The sequence below is a fragment of the Chelmon rostratus genome, chromosome 11 (assembly GCF_017976325.1).
Source record: "Chelmon rostratus isolate fCheRos1 chromosome 11, fCheRos1.pri, whole genome shotgun sequence".
Classification (NCBI taxonomy): Eukaryota; Metazoa; Chordata; class Actinopteri; order Chaetodontiformes; family Chaetodontidae; genus Chelmon; species Chelmon rostratus.
In genome coordinates, this window is record NC_055668.1 from 14617399 (window position 1) to 14637286 (window position 19888).

At 40.1% G+C, this 19888-nt stretch overlaps 2 protein-coding genes across 3 annotated transcripts; one reads left to right on the top strand and one right to left on the bottom strand.

Annotated features, from left to right (window-relative positions):
• The first annotated feature begins 6114 nt into the window (after nucleotides 1-6114).
• Nucleotides 6115-10760, top strand: cuedc2 (CUE domain containing 2). The gene is made up of 9 exons (XM_041947798.1): nucleotides 6115-6240; nucleotides 6990-7167; nucleotides 7262-7405; nucleotides 7524-7585; nucleotides 7799-7932; nucleotides 8083-8250; nucleotides 8352-8416; nucleotides 8495-8555; nucleotides 8648-10760. Exons 2-9 carry the CDS (start codon nucleotides 7094-7096, stop codon nucleotides 8792-8794), a joined length of 855 nt encoding a protein of 284 aa, XP_041803732.1. The 5' UTR covers nucleotides 6115-6240; nucleotides 6990-7093; the 3' UTR covers nucleotides 8795-10760.
• A 43-nt stretch (nucleotides 10761-10803) lies between these two features.
• On the bottom strand, nucleotides 10804-19888 carry hif1an (hypoxia inducible factor 1 subunit alpha inhibitor). 2 transcript variants are annotated; one of them, XM_041947317.1, is made up of 8 exons: nucleotides 19492-19888; nucleotides 15742-15992; nucleotides 15024-15172; nucleotides 14745-14890; nucleotides 14436-14542; nucleotides 13467-13530; nucleotides 13259-13369; nucleotides 10804-12933 (listed from the first exon to the last, which is right to left on the bottom strand). In XM_041947317.1, exons 1-8 carry the CDS (start codon nucleotides 19669-19671, stop codon nucleotides 12877-12879), a joined length of 1065 nt encoding a protein of 354 aa, XP_041803251.1. In that variant the 5' UTR covers nucleotides 19672-19888; the 3' UTR covers nucleotides 10804-12876. The 2 variants fall into 2 exon arrangements, with proteins under 2 accessions (XP_041803251.1, XP_041803252.1); XM_041947318.1 differs by lacking the exon at nucleotides 19492-19888 and adding an exon at nucleotides 16310-16402.

The following is a 19888-nucleotide window of genomic DNA, read 5'->3' on the forward strand; positions in this document are numbered from 1 at the left end:
CATGTGACGCCTCAGCCAGTGTGTAAACTGAGGAAATGCTTCACATCTAAAATCGATGCTGCGCTTCAAAACAAGTGAAAACAACTTAGAAACACAGAATGTCCATAGATAGATAGATAGATAGATAGATAGATAGATAGATAGATAGATAGATAGATAGATAGATAGATAGACAGTCGTTGAATTCGTTTTGCATTGAATGTGTTGTATGTTTTGTAGCTGAAAGAGCAGCTTGACTGAGATAAATGGCGGCTGACCTGGGAGCACATGGCGGCGTGCATTGTGGTTCTCCTGGACAGGTGCTCTCCAAACACTTCCCGTGCAGGTGGAGAACTGTGGCCTCACCACACCCTGGGCCATGCTGAAAGAGTCAGAACAAGAGCCTTTATTGACGATACATTTTGAGGACCCAGACTGCAGCATTTTAATGCGTTCATACTTTACACTATGCTTTTATACTTATACTACTCACTTCTGATGAATGGTTTTGCACTTGTTTTTACCAGAATGGATGGGTATTTTATTTCTAACGCAACAAGGAACTGAATTTGCCACAATGAAATCACTCTGAACAATAAGAGACAATGGCAATTTTTTCTTTTCCACTGACTTCCTCCATACACGATAACGATCACATCATGAATAATTAAAGACTGTTTTTTGTTATCATCTTTAAGCAGCTTGTCCATAACACACTCAATATACAGGGAACGTATGCTTACTGAGATGGTTAATTGGCGAATATTTCTAAAAACTGAAGTTTGTCATATCGACATTGCAGTGCATTATAGTTTACTTTTACATTAAATAACACAGTTACATGACATGCCTCAATGTGCAGACCACACAGCCACTAAATCAGAGAGAAATGTTCCCCTCCGTAAAAAAATAAAAAAATAAAATGAACACAACCCAACTGTAGACTGCTCGGCTGCATGGCTACATGCTCCAGATTTTTTATCATTATTCTTTCACCCACATAAATGATCAAAACAAATGACATTCGCTGTGCAAAGAAGAGATGGAGCCCACAAAAGGGAGTCTGACAGCCATTTCCACAACAGATGTTTTTACAGAGGGGTGTCTTCTCTCCGCTGAGCAGTCTCACACATGAGAGACCCCCAAAAGCTTCAGAGAAACGTCCAGAAAACCAACATGTAAATTTGTAACTGCCATGTCTCAGACTAGCAGGCCCACGCCATTTTTATTTCTTTCAACAAAAAAAAGGAAAAAAACAGAAAGAGTGGTCCAAATATACATATCAACGTGGATGATTTAAAAAGGCGGCGGGATGGAATTAGAACTTCAATATCAGAAAAAGACAACAGACAACATCGTTATGTGTTATGATGAAAAGATAAGTCCCTATCGATTCGGGTTGTGGGCAAAGGCTGCACTATTGACAGGAAGACAGAATGTGTCGCAGGGGCAATATTTCATACATTTGGCCTCTTCACTCCATCACTGTGAAAGGGTGTTTTTCTGGGCTGTATATAATAACACGTGTGCTCTTTATTTCCCTCAGATCAATGGTAATGCGAGGGGGGCCGCACAAGATGGATGCCACAGGCAGGTTAACCTATCGACTGCTGAACAGAGACACACCGGCCAAGACAAGGGAGACCAGCCCATTCGCTGAGATGAACCGAGGCGAGTTGCGCTTCTAATCGGCCCACTTATTGCACCCATCTGTGGTAGCTTATTATGACTAAAAAAACTTTTTTTTCTGCAATTCAAATGTCTTGCGTTTACTTTCTTATATTTATCTACTGTGTATTAATCTGCTGTATATTAAAATGCTCTTTTTTTCAGTATTAAATATATAATTGTGTGGCTGATTGGGGAAGTTGAAGGGGAGGGGAAAAAGTGGCAATTGGCTGCTTGGTGACCACTTCCTGGAGACAGTACAGGAGGCAGACGGGAGGGCAGGCTAGCCCACACAGGTGGCCCGGATCTGGATCAGGTCAGCCACACCCTCAGACTACCAGCCAGCTAATCTCATGCTCTCACTCCAAGGCCCTTCAAGTCACTAACCTGCAGCTCTTGATTAAGAAGAAAGTGCAGAATTTAATTAAAAACATATGCCAACTTTGGTTTCACGAGCATTGTTAATACTGTACAGTGCTTTTGTAAAAATCGACACAATAACGCTTTGAATCGCACGACCTTCAAAACCAAGCAAAGAGAGGTGAAATGATTAGTCAGTCTTGGATTTGATTAAAGATGGGTTGTGATTGCGAAGGAGGCCTCATATTGTAAAAGTTTCAATTAATTAAACTGTACTGTGCTTGAATTCACCCTGTAAATGCACCTTTTGTGATGCTGTGTTTAAAGTGTTTCAAATTTTTAACAAATTCTGTCTCCAGATAATGTGCTGATCCCATCTCTGCTGCACAGGTGATTCAACTGTCAGATAAATTCTGCGCCTTTCTATTGTGGATGCTGTGCCACACGTTCGCTAAGAAAATACAATAAAATCTAAATATGAAGTCACTCTGGCTGAACTGCAAATCGAACGTTAATAGAATAATACTGTTCCGACAGACAGCTCTGAGCATTATTGTCTAAAGTTGGGTAAAGGGTAATTAATTTGGCAGTAAATCATTCAGTGTTTTGGTGACTCTGATGAGAATTGTAAAAAAAAAATTTTTTTTTTTTTTTTTTTGCTCAGACACCCCCCCCAGCCAACCCCAGCCCCCATTGTCTGTGTGAAAATGGAAATCTGTGCCACCAGTACAATATCCACATTATGTGCCCTGCCTCGACATTGTTGCATGACATGCTTGATTGTGCCCTGGTATATAGGAACAGAGATGAGTAAACATACCATTAGCACATATTAAGGTTTGCCTACCACTTACATTCACGTGCAGTGTATTAGTTTGTAAGTCTTCGATGATTTATTCCTTGTTTGAATAAAATATTTTGCAGACATTTGCAGAGCAATCTTGCTCTTATGCTCAAAAGCAGAGGAAATGCATTCTTTCCCAAATTCATTTCCCTTCATATATGTGCTGTGAACACATAAACGTCAAACATACTAAAAACATTTCACGAAAATATGCAAAATATATTTAATTATCTATTTTACTGTCACACACCATTCATTCCTCTTGTTTGTGGTCCTTTAAGGTCAATTTTAAATAATAATGTAGCTTGAGGCTAAAGGTGCAATATGTTCCTTGTTATTTCTGAAGGTATATGACATTTGTATACATCGATTTAACTTACTGTGTGTGTTTATATGTGATTATACAGCTGAGCGTTTCTCAGGATGTTTCTTTCTTTCTGTTTGAGGACGTGAGCAGCATTAGCAGGAGACCAAGAGAATATTTTAACCCTCATCATTAAATGGCCTATCTTCAAAGTGAGGCTTCAAATTTCATTTGAGAGACATTTGCTCCATGTCCATGATACTTAAAAAAAAATTCTCCTTTTGCAAAGGGTTATTAAAAGAGTGGATAAGTGCGTCTCTGGCTGAGCATGCTTCAGAACAGTCTCTCTCACTCACACAAAAGCGTGGAGTCCATATAAACTGCTTAGCCTCTGCATGCACAAAGATGCACAAAGTCCTCGCTCATAAAGGCAAATCAGAAAAACTGAGCAAACATAAATGACTGTAGCGATCCCAGTCATCGTCTGCTGATAAAACTGACAGCCAAAATGAGAAATAACAATCTTGCACCACATCATCAGCTACATTTATTGTCTGACCAAACTGAAGCACAAGAATGTTGCTTCCATTGTGAACTCTGCTCACGACCTCTGGGTTTTAAGGTTAAGGTGTTGCAGAAAGAACAGGGCTGGTTTAAAAGTGGCAATAAGAGTATTTCATCCCAACATGCTACAAACTATTGTGGATTTGATATAAGCAATAAATCTCTTTTGTTGTTTTGTTTCTACTGAAGAGTGTCAGGAGCAAACCACCTCCTGCGTGGATGATGTCCTGCTGTCACTAATAACTCAATGCTGCCACCTTGTGTTGTGCTTTTACTTTTAAAAAGAAGAAAAAAGGAGACCGGTTCAGCTTTAGTAGGCCTGTCAGCATGAGTTAATATTTACCACTGAATTTTGAATTGGAGAAGATGAAAATGATTTTCTCTGCAAGTGGCTCATCCGTTTTTGTTGGTGGTTAACACCGCAGTTAAGGATTCGCTTTATGTGTAAAAGTGTAAGCAAATGTTGCCTAAAGCTTTAGTCTGTAAAATTTGAAAAGTTTGAAAATATTTTTACAGTATATTGATGCAGCCCAATGCTTGCAAGTGTATTCGTATGTGTTGCATGGCTTGCAGGCTGTTCTCAGTGTCAGCTGTTAACACACACGGAGAAAACCGAGATGCCGTCCTTTGCTGTAGATTTTACACTCTCTGCCCCGATACCTCAGCCCCACCTGTCTAGCCATGAGCTCATGAGTTGAAACAGAGTTCAGCCAAGTTGAGAATTGTTCTTGCTTGTTTTATCAGCAGCGTGTACCATATTTCCCGACGAAATACTACAGCCGGCAAGAGATACTGCCAAGGTAGCAAGGAAACAATTGGGTGGGCATTAATGATTTACAGGTACATATCTGCTATAATACCAACACAGGCGGAGGTAACTGAGAGCAGGATCTGATGACATCATTGATGTTGCCTCAGATAACACCTTGATCATCAACTATGTATGGATCTGGCAAAAGATATAAGATAATGTCCAAGTGAGAGTAGACTATTTACTGGCCCAGTGTAGGCTAGACCAGTGTTCAGAGTCTGAGTCAGGAACCAAAGATGGGTCACAGAGGGCTTCATACTTATTGAAAAGAACGTCCTAACCAAAGGCATCAGCCGCATATTCAATTGTGATAGCCTTGGTTTCAGTGGGGCATGAGAAAAAATGAAATGTGATCTCCCAGGTTCAAATGTTTGATGACAGCCGGAAGGAAGGATTTACTCTGGAATCAGACACTGATGCAGAGCTCCCTTCTTTTTTGTTTTAGCCTGTTTGTTTTGACTTTGCTTGTTTTTGAGTCCTGCTTAATTTTAGTTTTACTTACCAAAAGACAGGTAACAGGTTCATAGCTTACTGACATCCTCCGTGTATTTTTTGTCACCTTAAAACTTCACACATATTGTTGCAGACTCACTAAAATACTACATATTGGTGTATGTTATCCTTGATGAATGCAGGTGTCATGTGTGGAATAGCTTAATAACAATTTTGTGACATCCTTGACAAATAGCTGACCTCTTTAATGTCACCCTGTTTACCATACACATTTTGAATCATTTTAATTAGTCAATTAGGGGTAAAAAAAACAAAAAGGAAGGGAATCTGTGGACGAGAAAAGGCTCTTCATGGAATTGTAAATGTCCACAGTCAAGCTCTCAGATTCTCAGCAACTAAAAATTATTTTCATGGTCAATCTGTCAGTTATATTCTCGATTAATCAGTGTATCAATGTAATGTCACGAAATGATGAAAAGCATTACACTTTCCCAGAGCCGAAGGTCTTTACATGTCGTTTCGTCCAATCATCAGTCCGAAAATGAAAGATATTCAGTTTGTAATGATGTGAAATAGAGAAAAACTGAAAATTCTCCACGGTGGAGGAGTTGGGATGAGGAAATGACAGAAATAATAAATCAATTAGCAAAATGATTTGTGATTGGCAACTGCAAAATAGTCTCTAAGGAAAATGTTTTAGTTATGAAGTCCTGAAGGAAATATGCAGTAGCCTAATTGCACAGGACAATGAACTGAATGAATTGTCTTGCAGGGCTTTTTTCTGTTAACTGATTAATCGCTAGACAAGAAACATGTGTTGTATTGATAGATTTATCAATTTATCAACTAATCGTTTCAGCTCTAATTTAGGCTAATTCTTCAGTGTCTAATCTCTATGGGGTTTTTTGTGATCATTCAAAAATGTTGGAGTCAGTAATAGAATATAAATAAACATGGCTGCTGTCTCTTTTTCATTGAACTTAATATAGTTTTGTCACTTTGTTTAACTCAGCATTTTAAATCCATGCTACACAATCAATTGAAATAGGTTTTACGCATGTTAACGTTCATGAAATGATGTTAATAGCCGCACCAGGCGGTTTACAATGAGAGGAAATGACGTGCCAATGTTTTGAATCGTGCTGGCTAACTAGTAGCACGGAGAGAGAGAAAGCCTGTATACACTGCACTGACCAGCCTCCCCCTCATATATTTGGGGCAAACTTTGAGCTTCATGCCTCTATAATTTCTCTCACAGTAAGTTTTACGCCGATAGAAATAACCGATGTTGGCTTGGCATTGAGCGTTAGCCGTTAGCTAGCAGTTGTTATCAGCTAACAAAAACCCACTTAGCTAGTGCTCGTTTGCTAACAAGCTACCGTTAGTTCTGGAAACGAAGATGAAGGTTAACGTTAGCCCAGTTGATGGACGAACACTGCTAATGTTGTAACCATTTAACAGGCAGTGGAACAATTTGCTGTATGATGTGGATAATGAAACACGACTGTCCTACAACGGTTTAGCTAACGATAGCTAAACCGTTGTGTTAGTAATAACTGCAATGTCCGAGTAGCTGTAATGCTAACGCTGGCAACCAAACGAACGCTAGCAAGGTTATGAAATTGCTGTGCACGAGTGTGCCGCAAAAGCACCGTTTGGTGACATTATCTAGAAGTGTTACTTTAATATTAGTTAACTTACTCTGTATAGTGCATACGTTAAGTGGCTTCCTCGACGATGTTTATATTAACTTATTTTATCGTCGCATCCTGGCAAACTTTACTACCAATTGATGAGTTCATATAACGTTAGCTAGGTCGTGCGTACAAGTCAGTATTGACCACCACTAGCGTCCTGCCGTTACAGCATTAGATGCTGCAGCGGAAACAAGCTTTCACAACCAACCTTTCGTAAGAAATGCTTCTGTAACATCTCCATGTACGTCTGAGCTGATGCTGTAACATATTTGGTACAAGGGTGACAACTGTTGTGTTTGGTTATTTAAGGTTTGCAGTTACTGCTGCTCATCGTAACAGCCTTGGATCATCTGCTGTAGCTGACCTCCGGCACTTTGATTAGTGTTTCCTCTGCTGCACAGTAGGACAGCGCAATGGACCTCCACAAAATCATCCACAGTGCGCTGCACGAATTTATCCAGACTTACATCCCTGATGTCGATCTCAGGTACACAGTCCCAGGGATTTTTATTTGCATCTTTCAAAAAAAAAGTTTTGGTCTGTCGGTTTTCCACTAACTTCCTCTTTACCATTCAATGCAGCATGCTGGATGATGTTCTTCTGTCTTACATCACTGGAGTCCTGGAGGATCTGGGCTCCCAGCAGAGTGTGGAGGAGAACTTTGATGTGGAGGTCTTTGCAGAGATGCTAGAAGCTTACATACCTGGCTTTGCCGAAATTGAAAGGTAAACACACGGTCACACTTTTTTTTCTGTGTTCTGACTGTACTGTCAGGGATCAGACAACTACAGTACTCTGTTATTGTTGTTATTAGAACTGTGTTGTTTTTTTTTCATTTTGTAGTGTCAAAGTCTGTGAAATGATGTTCAGCCTGGCAACAAAACTAGCCACTGCTCGGACCTCAGGTAGTGCTTTTCTCATCTTTCTATTCTAATATTTCTAATACATACAGAATTGTGGCAGCCTAACCTTTTCCAAATGGTTTCTTCACTTTCATAATGTTACCAAAGGAGTCATCAAGACAAACTTAATTGGGCAGTGACAGTCGTTTTAGATGCGGATCATCAGTCTAACATTTATACTACATTGTACTGATGTTGATTTGTTTCCTTTTTCAGCTGATGAAGAAAACGTTGTGCCTAAAGAAAGGACAGAAGAGATTTCATTGAAACTCACCAACCTGCCCATAGAACCTCCACCAGGAAGAGAAACACAGTGCCTTAAAACACAGACAGAGGGCGCCACTGCCAAGGTTATTATATCAGCACACTCACCACATTGTTTCTGATGCATTTTACAGTTCTGAATTACTATCATTTCTCTAATGCTCCTTGTGTGTCCTACTGATGATGTTGTTTACATCCCTCTAAATTAGAGGTAATGTTAATTTCTGTGTGCGCAGCCACCAGTGTCTGAGTGGGAGGCCCAGGAGCAACACCTGCTGGAGATGTTTCCCAAGTGTAGCCTGTCCGAGGCTCGCAGCGCCCTGTCTATTGCCAAAGGAGACATGGAGGAGGCTGTGCGCCTTATCATAGAGGGTGATGTCCAACTCAGCCCCACTCCTCTTAATGTGAGCCTCTGCCTCTCACACAAACAATGCCACTGTGTTTCATATCAGCAGCTTCCTTGTATATGTCTGCAGTCTGATTTGATGATATCCTGTTGCCTCAGGTAAATCATGGGAAGAGTTTTTCCTCACTGGCAGACCAGAAACTTAAAGAGAGCATCCTTGAGAAGTGAGTAAGATTGCTGTTATCCTCTGAAGAGCAGAATGTCTTTGTTTCTGTGTTCATGACGATGTTTAATCTCTTTAGGTACATGCTGGTGGACAATGAGGATGATAACAAAACACACCGTCCTGTCGCCCCAAAAGATGTGAGTCTCTGGTTGTGCTCCATATTCACAATGTATCTTTATCAAATCTGTTTCATATAATAGAACTTGTGTTCTGGTGTGGTTTTTAACAGGCTCCAAAGAAGCTGGTTCGGTACCACGGCAACCAGGTGGTAACCACAAAAGGAGAGCGATATCAGTTAGTGAAAAAAGACGAGACAGAGGACATGAAGAAGACGTATGTCAACCTGAAGCCTGCGCGAAAGTACAGATTTCATTGATGACGAGCACAATACTCTAAGAGCAGCTACTGACAGTATTGTTTACACAGTTTATAATTTATTACGTTTATTTAGCTTGAATTTGTTAGATTTTTTCCCCAAGTAAAGGAAGATATTTGTTGTGTCCGTGGCTTATTTTAAGACATTGTTACCATTATATGCCTTGGTTAAAACATTACAGTGTTTCAGTTGTATCACTTCCTTGAGGAGCTTTTGAAATTTTGTGTGATATTTTGATGGGAATGTTGTAACTTGTGTTCTGTGTAACAGCCTAACCTATTCTACTAATAATCTACTTTTTGCCATCTCAGCAGGTCTGACGTTGCACTGACATTATTGTCTTTTTGAACCTCTTAATCTTCTTTTCTAATCTGTATTTTCTTTGACTTAGTACAATATGGATTCAGAATTATGACATGCAGTTGTAGACAAGAATCAGTTGTCGTTCCTGTAAATAAGTTCTGGTGGTGCTGTAGAGTGTCTTCTGGACATTACATGTCGCAACTGCTTTTTAATGTAAATATCAAATCATTGATGCCAATTTTATTTAAAGTTCTATTTTTACATCATGCAGGAATACAGTGCTGTGATCATGTTTGGTCAAGCCTTCTGTTTTAAACTATTTGTTGTGCTACAAAATGGTTTTCAAATGAAACTCTTTTAACATACGTATTGACTTTTTAATGAACGTTTATATAGTAGGGTAGGCACAGTTCTATGTGGCCATGTGGTCTCCCTTTGAATACCTACGGTGTGCTCCATAAAGTCCAGATTGTCATATTAATGATACACAAATAGCATTGTTTATGTACGGAGGGTAGACTATAGTGTGTACAGTCCTGAATGTTGACTTAACAATCTGGCCTGCATGAAGTGGTTGAACTATCTGGGTAACTCTGCTGAACAGATAGTTTTTTGTTTTGTTTTGTTTTTTCTCGGTCCATGTTCCAGATTTGAGCAAAATTATCCAGATAACTTTGGATGATGAAGGAGGTTCTGAGCTTCCAAGGCAGTTGAGAACCACTTTGAATTGCCCTCATAACAAGTTAATATTGTGCTAAGGCCACAGTTCTGATTAGTTTTTATTACCTTCTGTCACACCCTTAAGAAGGGTGTGGAGGGATGTCTGTTCATGCAGTGATCTCACCTTTTTTACCCCCAACCTATCCCTTATCATTTTATCACTGAACTGTAATGGAAAACACTTTAACTCTCAATAAATGAATTGCTAGTATATTTTCTAGCACAGCAAATTCAGTTCTCAAGGGGTGCCCAAACTATTACAGCACAATTGTTTTTGCCATACTGAAGTGGAGGACTGTGGTTGCCCCCTAGATGTTAAGCGAGACATGCCGCTGGATGACTTGATTTTGAAGTTCATTCCAACAGCATTATCTTTATTTTTGATATAGATGTTTAGATTTGCAAAGTCTCCAATCATGTACTTATGTATGGCCTGCCGTGCGCTTTCAGGGTCTGTTTACATGATGTTACTGAAGTGGTCCTCTATCACAGCTCCTTTCATCTCATTTGTGATTTGTAAATTTTTGCTTCGCTTGTCATTGTTGGTTGTGGTTTTTTTTTTATTATGACTGGATTCTTATTTGATTCTTGTTAGTTACATATATTAGTATAAATGGGTTGGTCAGGGTTTTTTTACTAGTATATATATTGTTGTTTACTATACTGTTGTTTATTTGTGTTCCCCTCTGCATCCATTCGGAGCAACTATAAGCAGTTTTTGATTGGTGGTTTAATATAGTTTTCCTGAGTGTAGGTGTAACACAGTCAAGTGTCAGAATGATGTGTTACTGACACTTGCCATTATCAGCAGCAATGTTGTCTTTAATTACTATATGATGGTGTTACTGTAGAGCATCTGTTCAGTCACAACTGAGTTTTAACCCTGCGCTTTGACAAACTGCTAACGCACAATTTATAGTAAATAAATACTAATTTTGTATATCATTCACATTGTATCACAAATTATTCACTTGTGTTACTTAAGATACTAATTCAAAACATCAAATCTTTTATTTCTTCATCACATTTTTCAGCACTCATTCAGCACTCAGCAGTGTAGAACTTCACAAACAAACTTTAATCAGAGGAACAAGGTGAGCACAGACTGTACGTTCCAGACAAAAAGGCCTTTATCGATGAAAACATGCCTCTATTTCCACCAACCCTTGGCAGTCCCACATTTAAAGCTGTTTAATGCCAGAGTAAAAACAAACATTCTGACCATAAAATAAACATGTAAAAATCAAGTTCTTGCAACATTTAGTGCCATGCCATTGTTAAACAAGGCACATACAGTAAACGGGTTTAACCTAGCAAGAGAATCAGTCCTTCGTCAGGTAAATTCTTTTTATGAAGGAAGCAGCCCTGTTCCATCATAGTGCCATTTGTATGAAACAGATATGCACAACATAACAATCCAAAGGTTGAACCTTAATGAGACCAGCATTTAATTAAATTGGGTATTCGTATTTATAGTTCACCAGTTAATGATTCATCCAGTGTCACAGGCATACCCATGAACTGGTTTGTATGTGGGTTTGGCACTTAGAGCACAACAAATGAAATTACCCTCCCCGTTTATTTATATTTACAACAGTTCAAGAGAGCACTTCAGAGTTCCAACACATATTCAGAATATGGCTGCAAGTCAATAAAAATAAGTGCATTGGTGAGAATTGTTAACCTGAAGTAATCACAAGAGCAAGTTTTCAATGGGAATTGGACTTTTGTACACACTGCAGCATCATTTTAGCTCTGATCTGCTGCATGTAATACAACACTGAATATTTGTATTGTAGCAGTATAGTGCATGGACCAGGCAATGACAAATCAAGCTTAATATGCAACTGCAAACCTGACCACTAGATGGGACATTATGTTGGACTGCAATGGCTGACACAGTGAAGACGTTATATCCCAGCAGACTGTTGCTAGTTTAAGTCCATTAATAACATTAACATAAATCACTGAAGCAGTTCATAACAGTTTTAACCAACATATTGCCAAGAAACCAGCATCTGTAATTACTCTGCAAAGTTTACCCAAAAACAGTAACTTATTGTATTCTTTTAAATCTTAAAGTTAACTGTATTTGAAACTAAAGTTGCTGTAATCTATTTTCAGTGCCACCTCGCCTATTACCAGCACACAGAACAGCACATCCAATAAAGTCCTTGAAATATAAATCAAACAAGCAAAAGCATTAATAAAACACAAAGCAATCACTCAGCTAAAATAATTTAGCTGCAAGCAGTCACATATTCCTGCAGCTCAATATATGAGCCTCTTTTTTCCACACCCACGCATACTTTGGTTCATATTTCATCACCATTTTTAATCACTGTCCTTGTGTGTTTTACTACCAAGCCTATGCTGTCTACTTTGCAACAGAAAATTCTTGCTGATCACTCCCCAAAACCATGAAGGTAGGCGTAGAGATAATGCAGATTACATGGATTAATATTTCAAAAACACTTAGAAGACCTGTCATCTTTAGTGGTATGAACCAAATCAGTTAAAGCTGTCTTTGTGATAAAGATGGAGAAGCAGTATGGTCATACATTTAGTAATAAACCCACAACTGTGTTTTTACATGTAGGTATGAAATGAAATATGAAATTTAACTGATGTGTATTGTATATATATATAATATAATTCCCCTTGTCTCATCCATTAGTGGTCAAAATATTGAGGCTGTTCTGAAGGTACTGATCTAAAACAACTTCCACTGTCGACCACGGGCTTGAATTATCAGACTGTTGAGACTGGTTCACATAAATATATATCTAGACATGAGCCAAATTAGGCATCCTCTTCAAACACTTCTTCAAGTAGGACGAATTCCCATGCGTGTGTCACATGTTGTCTGTAATTGTTGTATTTGCAATGACCGTGGCGCTCAGTGACGACTGAAGCAGAATGGTTTCGAGATGGCCGCTTTTTGCCATGCAGTGATACGTAGCTCCGAAGTCAGAATGTGCATTACACACGCAGCAGTCTCACTTTCACACGCGTACAGTTTCAGAAGCAGTCTAGTTAACAGTTTTAAGGGTGGGGCTCTAACTGAGATCCTGGTCATATCGGCCCTTGATCATAGTTTTCAGTAAAGGTCCAACCTACAGCAAAATAAAAAGACTTGTGGTTAGGATAAGCTACTTCATACACTGTCAGACATATTACTTTGTTTTATACGCTGTCCCAGACTGCACAGATCTTCCCTTTGTACTAAATCAGGTAAGCCATAAATATTCACAGTAATTGGGTTGCTGGAAGGGTCAGCATGCCCCTGGGATTTCATGTAACAGGTGACCTAAATGTGGATCTGACTTGATGTTCTAGAAACTGGCAGTGCGACATTCATGCTTGACTTATGTGATAAGTACACTGACAACAGGAGAGGGTTTATATTGTATAAAAGGATATAAAAGCAAGTGCTTTTACCTCATGTGGGTCTCCAAGTGCTTCTCCCAGCATCTTCTCGATATTTCTCATGATAGCCACCTTCTGATGAGCTCGCAGTGGGTATTCTATCCTCTTGGGTGTGGGGGCACCCTGTACAAATGAGTTACACGGGTGAGTGATGGTGAGGAAAAATGTAGCAGCGGCACAGGTGTTAAAGTAAGGGTTGTATCGGCTCAAATATGCGTACTTTGTACCAGAAGTTTACAGTGATCGTCACTCCGCCGTTCAACAGTGATTCAATGTGATGCCACCTGAAGGAAGAAGCAAAGTCTGGATCAAAGTCTGGCTGTCAAAGAGCAACTCTCTGCAGTTCTTCTTGCTTGTACTGTACTGTGTATTTAACACCAGCGCAAGGAAATGTAATCACTGGCCAACATTTCAGTGCAGCAACAGCCTGCATACTGACCAACAACACACATACTGTGTTAGACATTTCTGTTACCAAACCAACAGAAGTTTAGCTTATTCTAGAGCTAAAACTGGTACAATCAGCACAGTTTCAAGGTGGACATCCGAGATTAGTGTCACCAACTCAGTATCCGACCAAGAGTGAAATATGGCCACAGCCTCCCCCTCTGTTCCTGAGATATAGCATTGAATAATTGCGTAAAGTGAAGTTGACCTTTAACCTTTTGGATATAAAATGTCATGACCTAATCATTTTATCCTATTAGACATTAATGTGAAATTTTGTCATAATCAGCACACGAATTCTTGACTTGTGGCCAAAAATGTGTCTTTTGAGGTCACAGTGACCTTTGACCACCAACGTCTAATCAGTTCATCCTCCAAGAGTCCAAGTGAACGTTTGAGCCAAATTTGAAGAAATTCCCTCCCGGCGTCCTGAGATATCTCATTCATGAGAATGGGACGGATGGACTGACAACACGAAAACATAATGCCCCCGGCCACGGCTATCGCTGGCACAGAGGCGTGAAAACATTGATGAATAATTTTCTAACAGCTCATTGAGCAGTTAAATCAAAGAATATCATACTAAAATGCAGCAAGCATTAAATACATCAGCCTGCAGTGCATCCAAGAAACTCAATGCCCTGGAGATAATCAGCTGATTGGGTGGTGGAAGTGAATTTAGTGTTTTAGTGTTCTAGCATACATCATTTCTACAGAAAGGCCATAAATGCATAGTTCTTACCAGTACATGGGGATGTAGAGGACATCTCCTGGGCCCACAACAGCCTCGTAGCCAACAACATTTTTAAACTTGGGAAACCTCTCATAGTCAGGGTCATCAAAACCAACCTATGAATGAAAAATATGGATTCATTTCAAAACATAAACATACTGTCCTTTTTAATGGTAGAAGACATTTAATTCTGATAGGGTATTCCTTCTTTCTGAGACCTTTACTGTGAATTATCTCTACTACTAGAGATTAAATTTGCCAAGTTAAAGGTTCACATTATCAAAACCCTCGGTGGATTTCTACATATCCATGGCTTACTTGGCTCTGTCTGTCACAGGGGTGATGCACAGGGTACGGATAGAGACATTCAAACTGGTCTGGAGGGAAGAGGATGCACCTCTTATGGCCTTTGATCTGTGCAAAGAAGTTCTGCTGCTCGTCGTAATGTGCCGGTGTCACATTGCCTATGGTGAGAGAATATTAATAGAAAATGCGATGGGTGGAAAACATTGAGAGCAATGACAAATGAGGAGCCAAATGATTCTACCTCGCACACCACAAACTGTGAAACTGCATTCCTTCTGTCAGATCTCTTACCCTCCATGCCTATGAGCAGCAGGTTGGATGTCAGCTGTCCCCAGTTCCTCTGGGCTTGCTGCTTGTTGATCCAGTTCCAGTTGAAACCGAGGAAATCGAGAACAATCTTCTTCCCTACTGTGTCGTTCAGGGTCTGTTGCAGATATACCCTGAAATGCATGAGGTAATACACATGCAAAATGCATGAAACACTTTGTTCTACACTCAGAGACCTGAAACAAGTCAGCTAATTTTCAAAAGTGCTGTGATTGTGCCTGCAGGATATGAGCTTGTCCATAAGGCACTTGTACTTCAGCAGGCTATATCTCATTTAAACCACAAGGAACAAAATGACACTGAAGGCAGTGGCCGGTGTAAATCCAAAAAGATAACAAACACTGTGAGCTCCAGCAAGTTCACTTTAGTAAGTGATCTGTGTGTGTGTCACCAGGCCAAGTCAGGTCACAGTGACAGGCTTCTACCCTGACTCTCCTGTGTAAATGCTTAGTCATTCGCTCCACTTCCCTGTGCTGCATTGCATTTCATGACAGAAAACACCCCTCACTGTCAAACACACCTGCAGCACAATCACATCCTGTTCCTAACACTTGGGTTACTTTCCTGTTGGAGCTTGACAGAGAGGATTTTGTTTAGACTGAGCCTGGGCACCCTGGGCAGGGTAAAGATATGCATAGCTTATTCCCCTTCCAACTAAAATATCCTTAGAAATGTATCTTACCTCTCCTCTCCTCCCATTTCCTCCGTCCTGCGCATTTTATCCACAAATTCAGAGAATTTCATTTCCAGTCGCTGTGACTTTGGGACAAAGTTCTCAAAATTGGCCATTTTTTTCTCATCGTAGTAGAGGAATCTGTGGTTTTCTGCAATGTATACAGAGAAGTCTCCATTTCCAATGTTCTCCTGGAGGTATGCAATGTCCCACTTCAGAGCTGGATACACAAGGTTTGTGTCTGTTAAGACAACAGGTTCCTGAAAACAGATAAATGACATTTCACAACCAAATTACAATACTGTATTCTGTAAAAAGTGTGATTATACATACATACACTGTGAAAACAAGCAAGGAATAATGCCCTACGGAATAAAAACGTTTTTTTTTACTGTTTCTCCCTACTCATTTTAAAGTACTTGTGGTATTTCATAATTATTTATCTCCTGATCATACTATAGGATTAAAGTGTTTCATCTACATCTACAATAGACGCATTTTGCACTGCAAATAACTTTTCCTTGAACACAAAAAATGAGTAAAAGTGAGTCAAAGAGTAAAGTAAAAGGGGTTTTACGTAAACATTTACACGTCTGTGTCCTCTTGATTCTGTCACAAAATGCACAAAGTACTGATGTTTACATCCCCGTCGAGAATAAGCTTTTAAAGAAAAGCTGCTGGGAGTGCATCCCAGCGCACAGCGACGCTGCCCGTCGGTCGTGCAGTGAACGGCAGCGGACGCACTGAGCTCCGAGGGCTACGTGACTAACTGAACGTACACCGGTGGGCGCGCTCCCGCCGCCTGTTACACCGCACCGGCTCTCGGTTTCACTTTCACAGGGGAGCGCGGGGAGGTTTGCGGATAAGATGAGAACGACCCCGCAGACTAACTTCAGCTTGTCCAGTGTTCGGACCGCGGCTCACGGGTCGTTCTGTGTCTTTGCAGCTGCCGGCAAAGAAACAAGCGGCCACATGCAAAGCCTCATACATCGGTCTTTGGGGCCATCCGACTGTTGATTGCAAAATAAGAAAACTTAACGTTTTGCATACGGGCTTGCCGCATATGTCCACGCTGTTATAATTAGGATGGCGTTTTTCTGCATTGATCTAATACAGCGTCAGCATGAACAAGCCATATATGGACATATCGACACTCTTCTTATAACACTCTCGCACGCGCGCGCATGTGATTGGCCGTTGAGGAAGCGCTAGAATAATGTCACCCGTTATACTCATTTTCTTTAGGGTGAAGCAATAATGTGATGCAGTCATTCATGTATCAGAGTGGTCAAATGTTTGAGACTATCAAACAGTCCACGTTGAAAATACAAATATAGCGATATAACATAAATATGCCACACTGCAAACCAGTACCTACTGTAATGAATACAGGGATACATGATGCATTTAAATGCATGAGTTTTTAGCTTTCACTTTTGTGTCTCTCAGTATATTAACTGTACACTACAACAAACCCTTATTATTCTATTTTCTAATAGATTTTTGTTGCCCATCATAAACAATTTATCTGCATACTCCAGTTCAAACACCAATTTTTCACACCAGCCCAATGACTTCTTTGATGTAGACTTAAAGTACTGAAGAACTGAAAATTGTACGTCACACTGGACATTTTAGTGCAAGTTATGAATCTGAGCGTTAACAAATTCAATCCAATCAGCACAAGTTCATGTATCATTACATACATTTTTAAAGTTTTGTTTTTTAAATCACATGAAAATAATATTCTTACCTTAAAGTGTTAAATAAATAACCTGCTTGTTTGGAGGTGAGTGAAAATGGTCCTCACTTCACCTGAGCCATATCTGAATGTATCAAAGTTCAAATGTGGTGCATGAGTTACTTTGATAAGATTGCTATGGTACTATTCTTTGTAAACCATTTCTCAAGAGCTGACTATTGCGGGTTAGTGTGCAGGAGAATCATCCCAATGTGAGTGGAGAAAGGAAAATCTGGTCATTGTCACTGTTTACACTGATAGCAACTAGATACAAACGAAAGGTTCAGTTCTGCTAATGCAGAATATAATTTTCCACGTAAACACATATTTTTGGTCTGCATCGGGATGAGCCACGCTTAAATGATTGCTTCCATTTTGTCAGGTACCACTTACATCAATAAGCTTTACTCAGGTAAATAGGTTCCCGTATCAAAACATAAACCAGTAGTCAACCATCACCAACCACGTGTCAAACTACCTGATGTGACACCACTGACTGGATTACCCTTGATCCGATCTCTGTCAGCTATCATCTGACAATGATTATGCCTTTTGAGGTAAACAAAGATGCTCTATAACAAAAGAGGACGCATTACAAAGTTGTGCCAATGGTGTGAAACGGTACACACTTCCTGTCTCCTACAGGGGCGTGGTCAGAAGTGTTGTGAACATCCTGAAAAATGGCATTTTTATGTCAAAATGTACAGATGTGGCTTGAGAAAAATGGGTCCAGTATTTACTTTGTTGACTACTGGGCAACATGATTTTAAACAACCTGTGCTCATGCTCACTTTTGATTCCGGGCCTGTCGCTAGTCTCCTAAAGGGGCAGGGCAGAAACCCACAAGACACAGATACAGGAAATGACTCTAAGGCACCAGATACCATTATTATGATAAATAACAGTTCAGTACATTAATATCTATGTACTTATTTGTTATATTTTGTTTAGCAAAGTGGGTATGGGGACTGAGAAAGTTGGATCGGTGCATCCTGAATAAAAGATATCTGCATTAAGCTTCAGATAATTTTTTTTTTCTAAAAAGCTAACAATAACCTAATTCGTTGTCAAACAACAGCCAACAGGTTCCTCGACTGCATTTCAGCCATTGAGTTCCACCTCTTCAGCCCTCCACACAGACTGTTGACATGGATACAACCAAAGCCCGCTCAAACCTGATTGGGCGATACTGCTCAGACTGCAAAGTAACTACACACAGAAACCAGAACACTTCTGAGGACAAATCCCGTCCCCTGCCAACAGATTCTGCATTCATGTGCAGACCAGACCTGTTTATAGAAATTACCCATGAGCCTGAACTCCAAAGAGCTTTGCAGTTATATTATGCCGCGATTCCCAAAGCTACAAAAAGCCAACAGATATCTAGCCAAGTCACACTTTGAGCTTCTTACTGTAACATAGAGATGATCAAATGTGAAATTTATTGTTAATAATGCAGAGTATTAGGGAGTGATCCTTTTAACAGGGAAACTGGAAGTGGGAAATTTGGGGCTTTTTTTTTTTGCTTGAAAAGCAACTAATTGAGTCATGATTAATAAAGTATCAACATTGCTGCAGAATATTTTTCAGTCAATGGACTAATCCCTAACTCCACTATGTGATTCAGATTTATCTTTAACAGGTCATTGTGATCTCCCCATTACAAACTAAGGTACTTCTCTTTTAAAATTAGGCCAGCGTTACATCTCTGAATCAATTTCCCTGCAATGACTTATCATTAGCTATTTCAGTCAAGACCAGCCTTAGAATTAGACCTGAACATAATTATAAACAGCTCACAATCACTCTCATTACCTCGCTATACATTAACAACATAATGTAGACTAACGTTATACTAATACCTGTTTCTGACCTCAAATAATTTTCAAGCTCAAGCTTCTTGAGTGAAACTGTTATCAAAGCAGGGTTTTGTTGTAGTTCTTGCTAATAAAAATGCCAGATTATTGATGCAAATGGGGTGTATTAAAAGTTTTAGCAAGCTAACTTATTGCGTTTACCTCGTTGTTCATTAGTATGTCTGCTCTGGGGTCCGTATGAGACAGTCTAGGAATTGGCTTAGTTGGGAAAGAATATTTTCGGAGCTGGGACTCATCCCAGCCCCGGTGCTGGACGCCGGTGAAACCGGCGCAGCCTTCGCTCTCCGCCGCATCAGCCTCCACGACCGTCGCCGCTGCCATGTTCGTCGACAAGCGCCGATAAGCTGCCTGCGTCCTCCTTACAATGAAACACCCAGAGTGTGGCTTGTCTTCCGGACTCGAACCCGCAAGGCTCCGGAGTCGGCGGCGGGAATATCATACAATCTTCCCCATTCACTGTTAGTAAATTAATAAAGAGAGTCTACGCGGTCCCGCGGACGCCACCGCTCGCTCCGGCTCTGCTCGGTGTAGGTGTTTA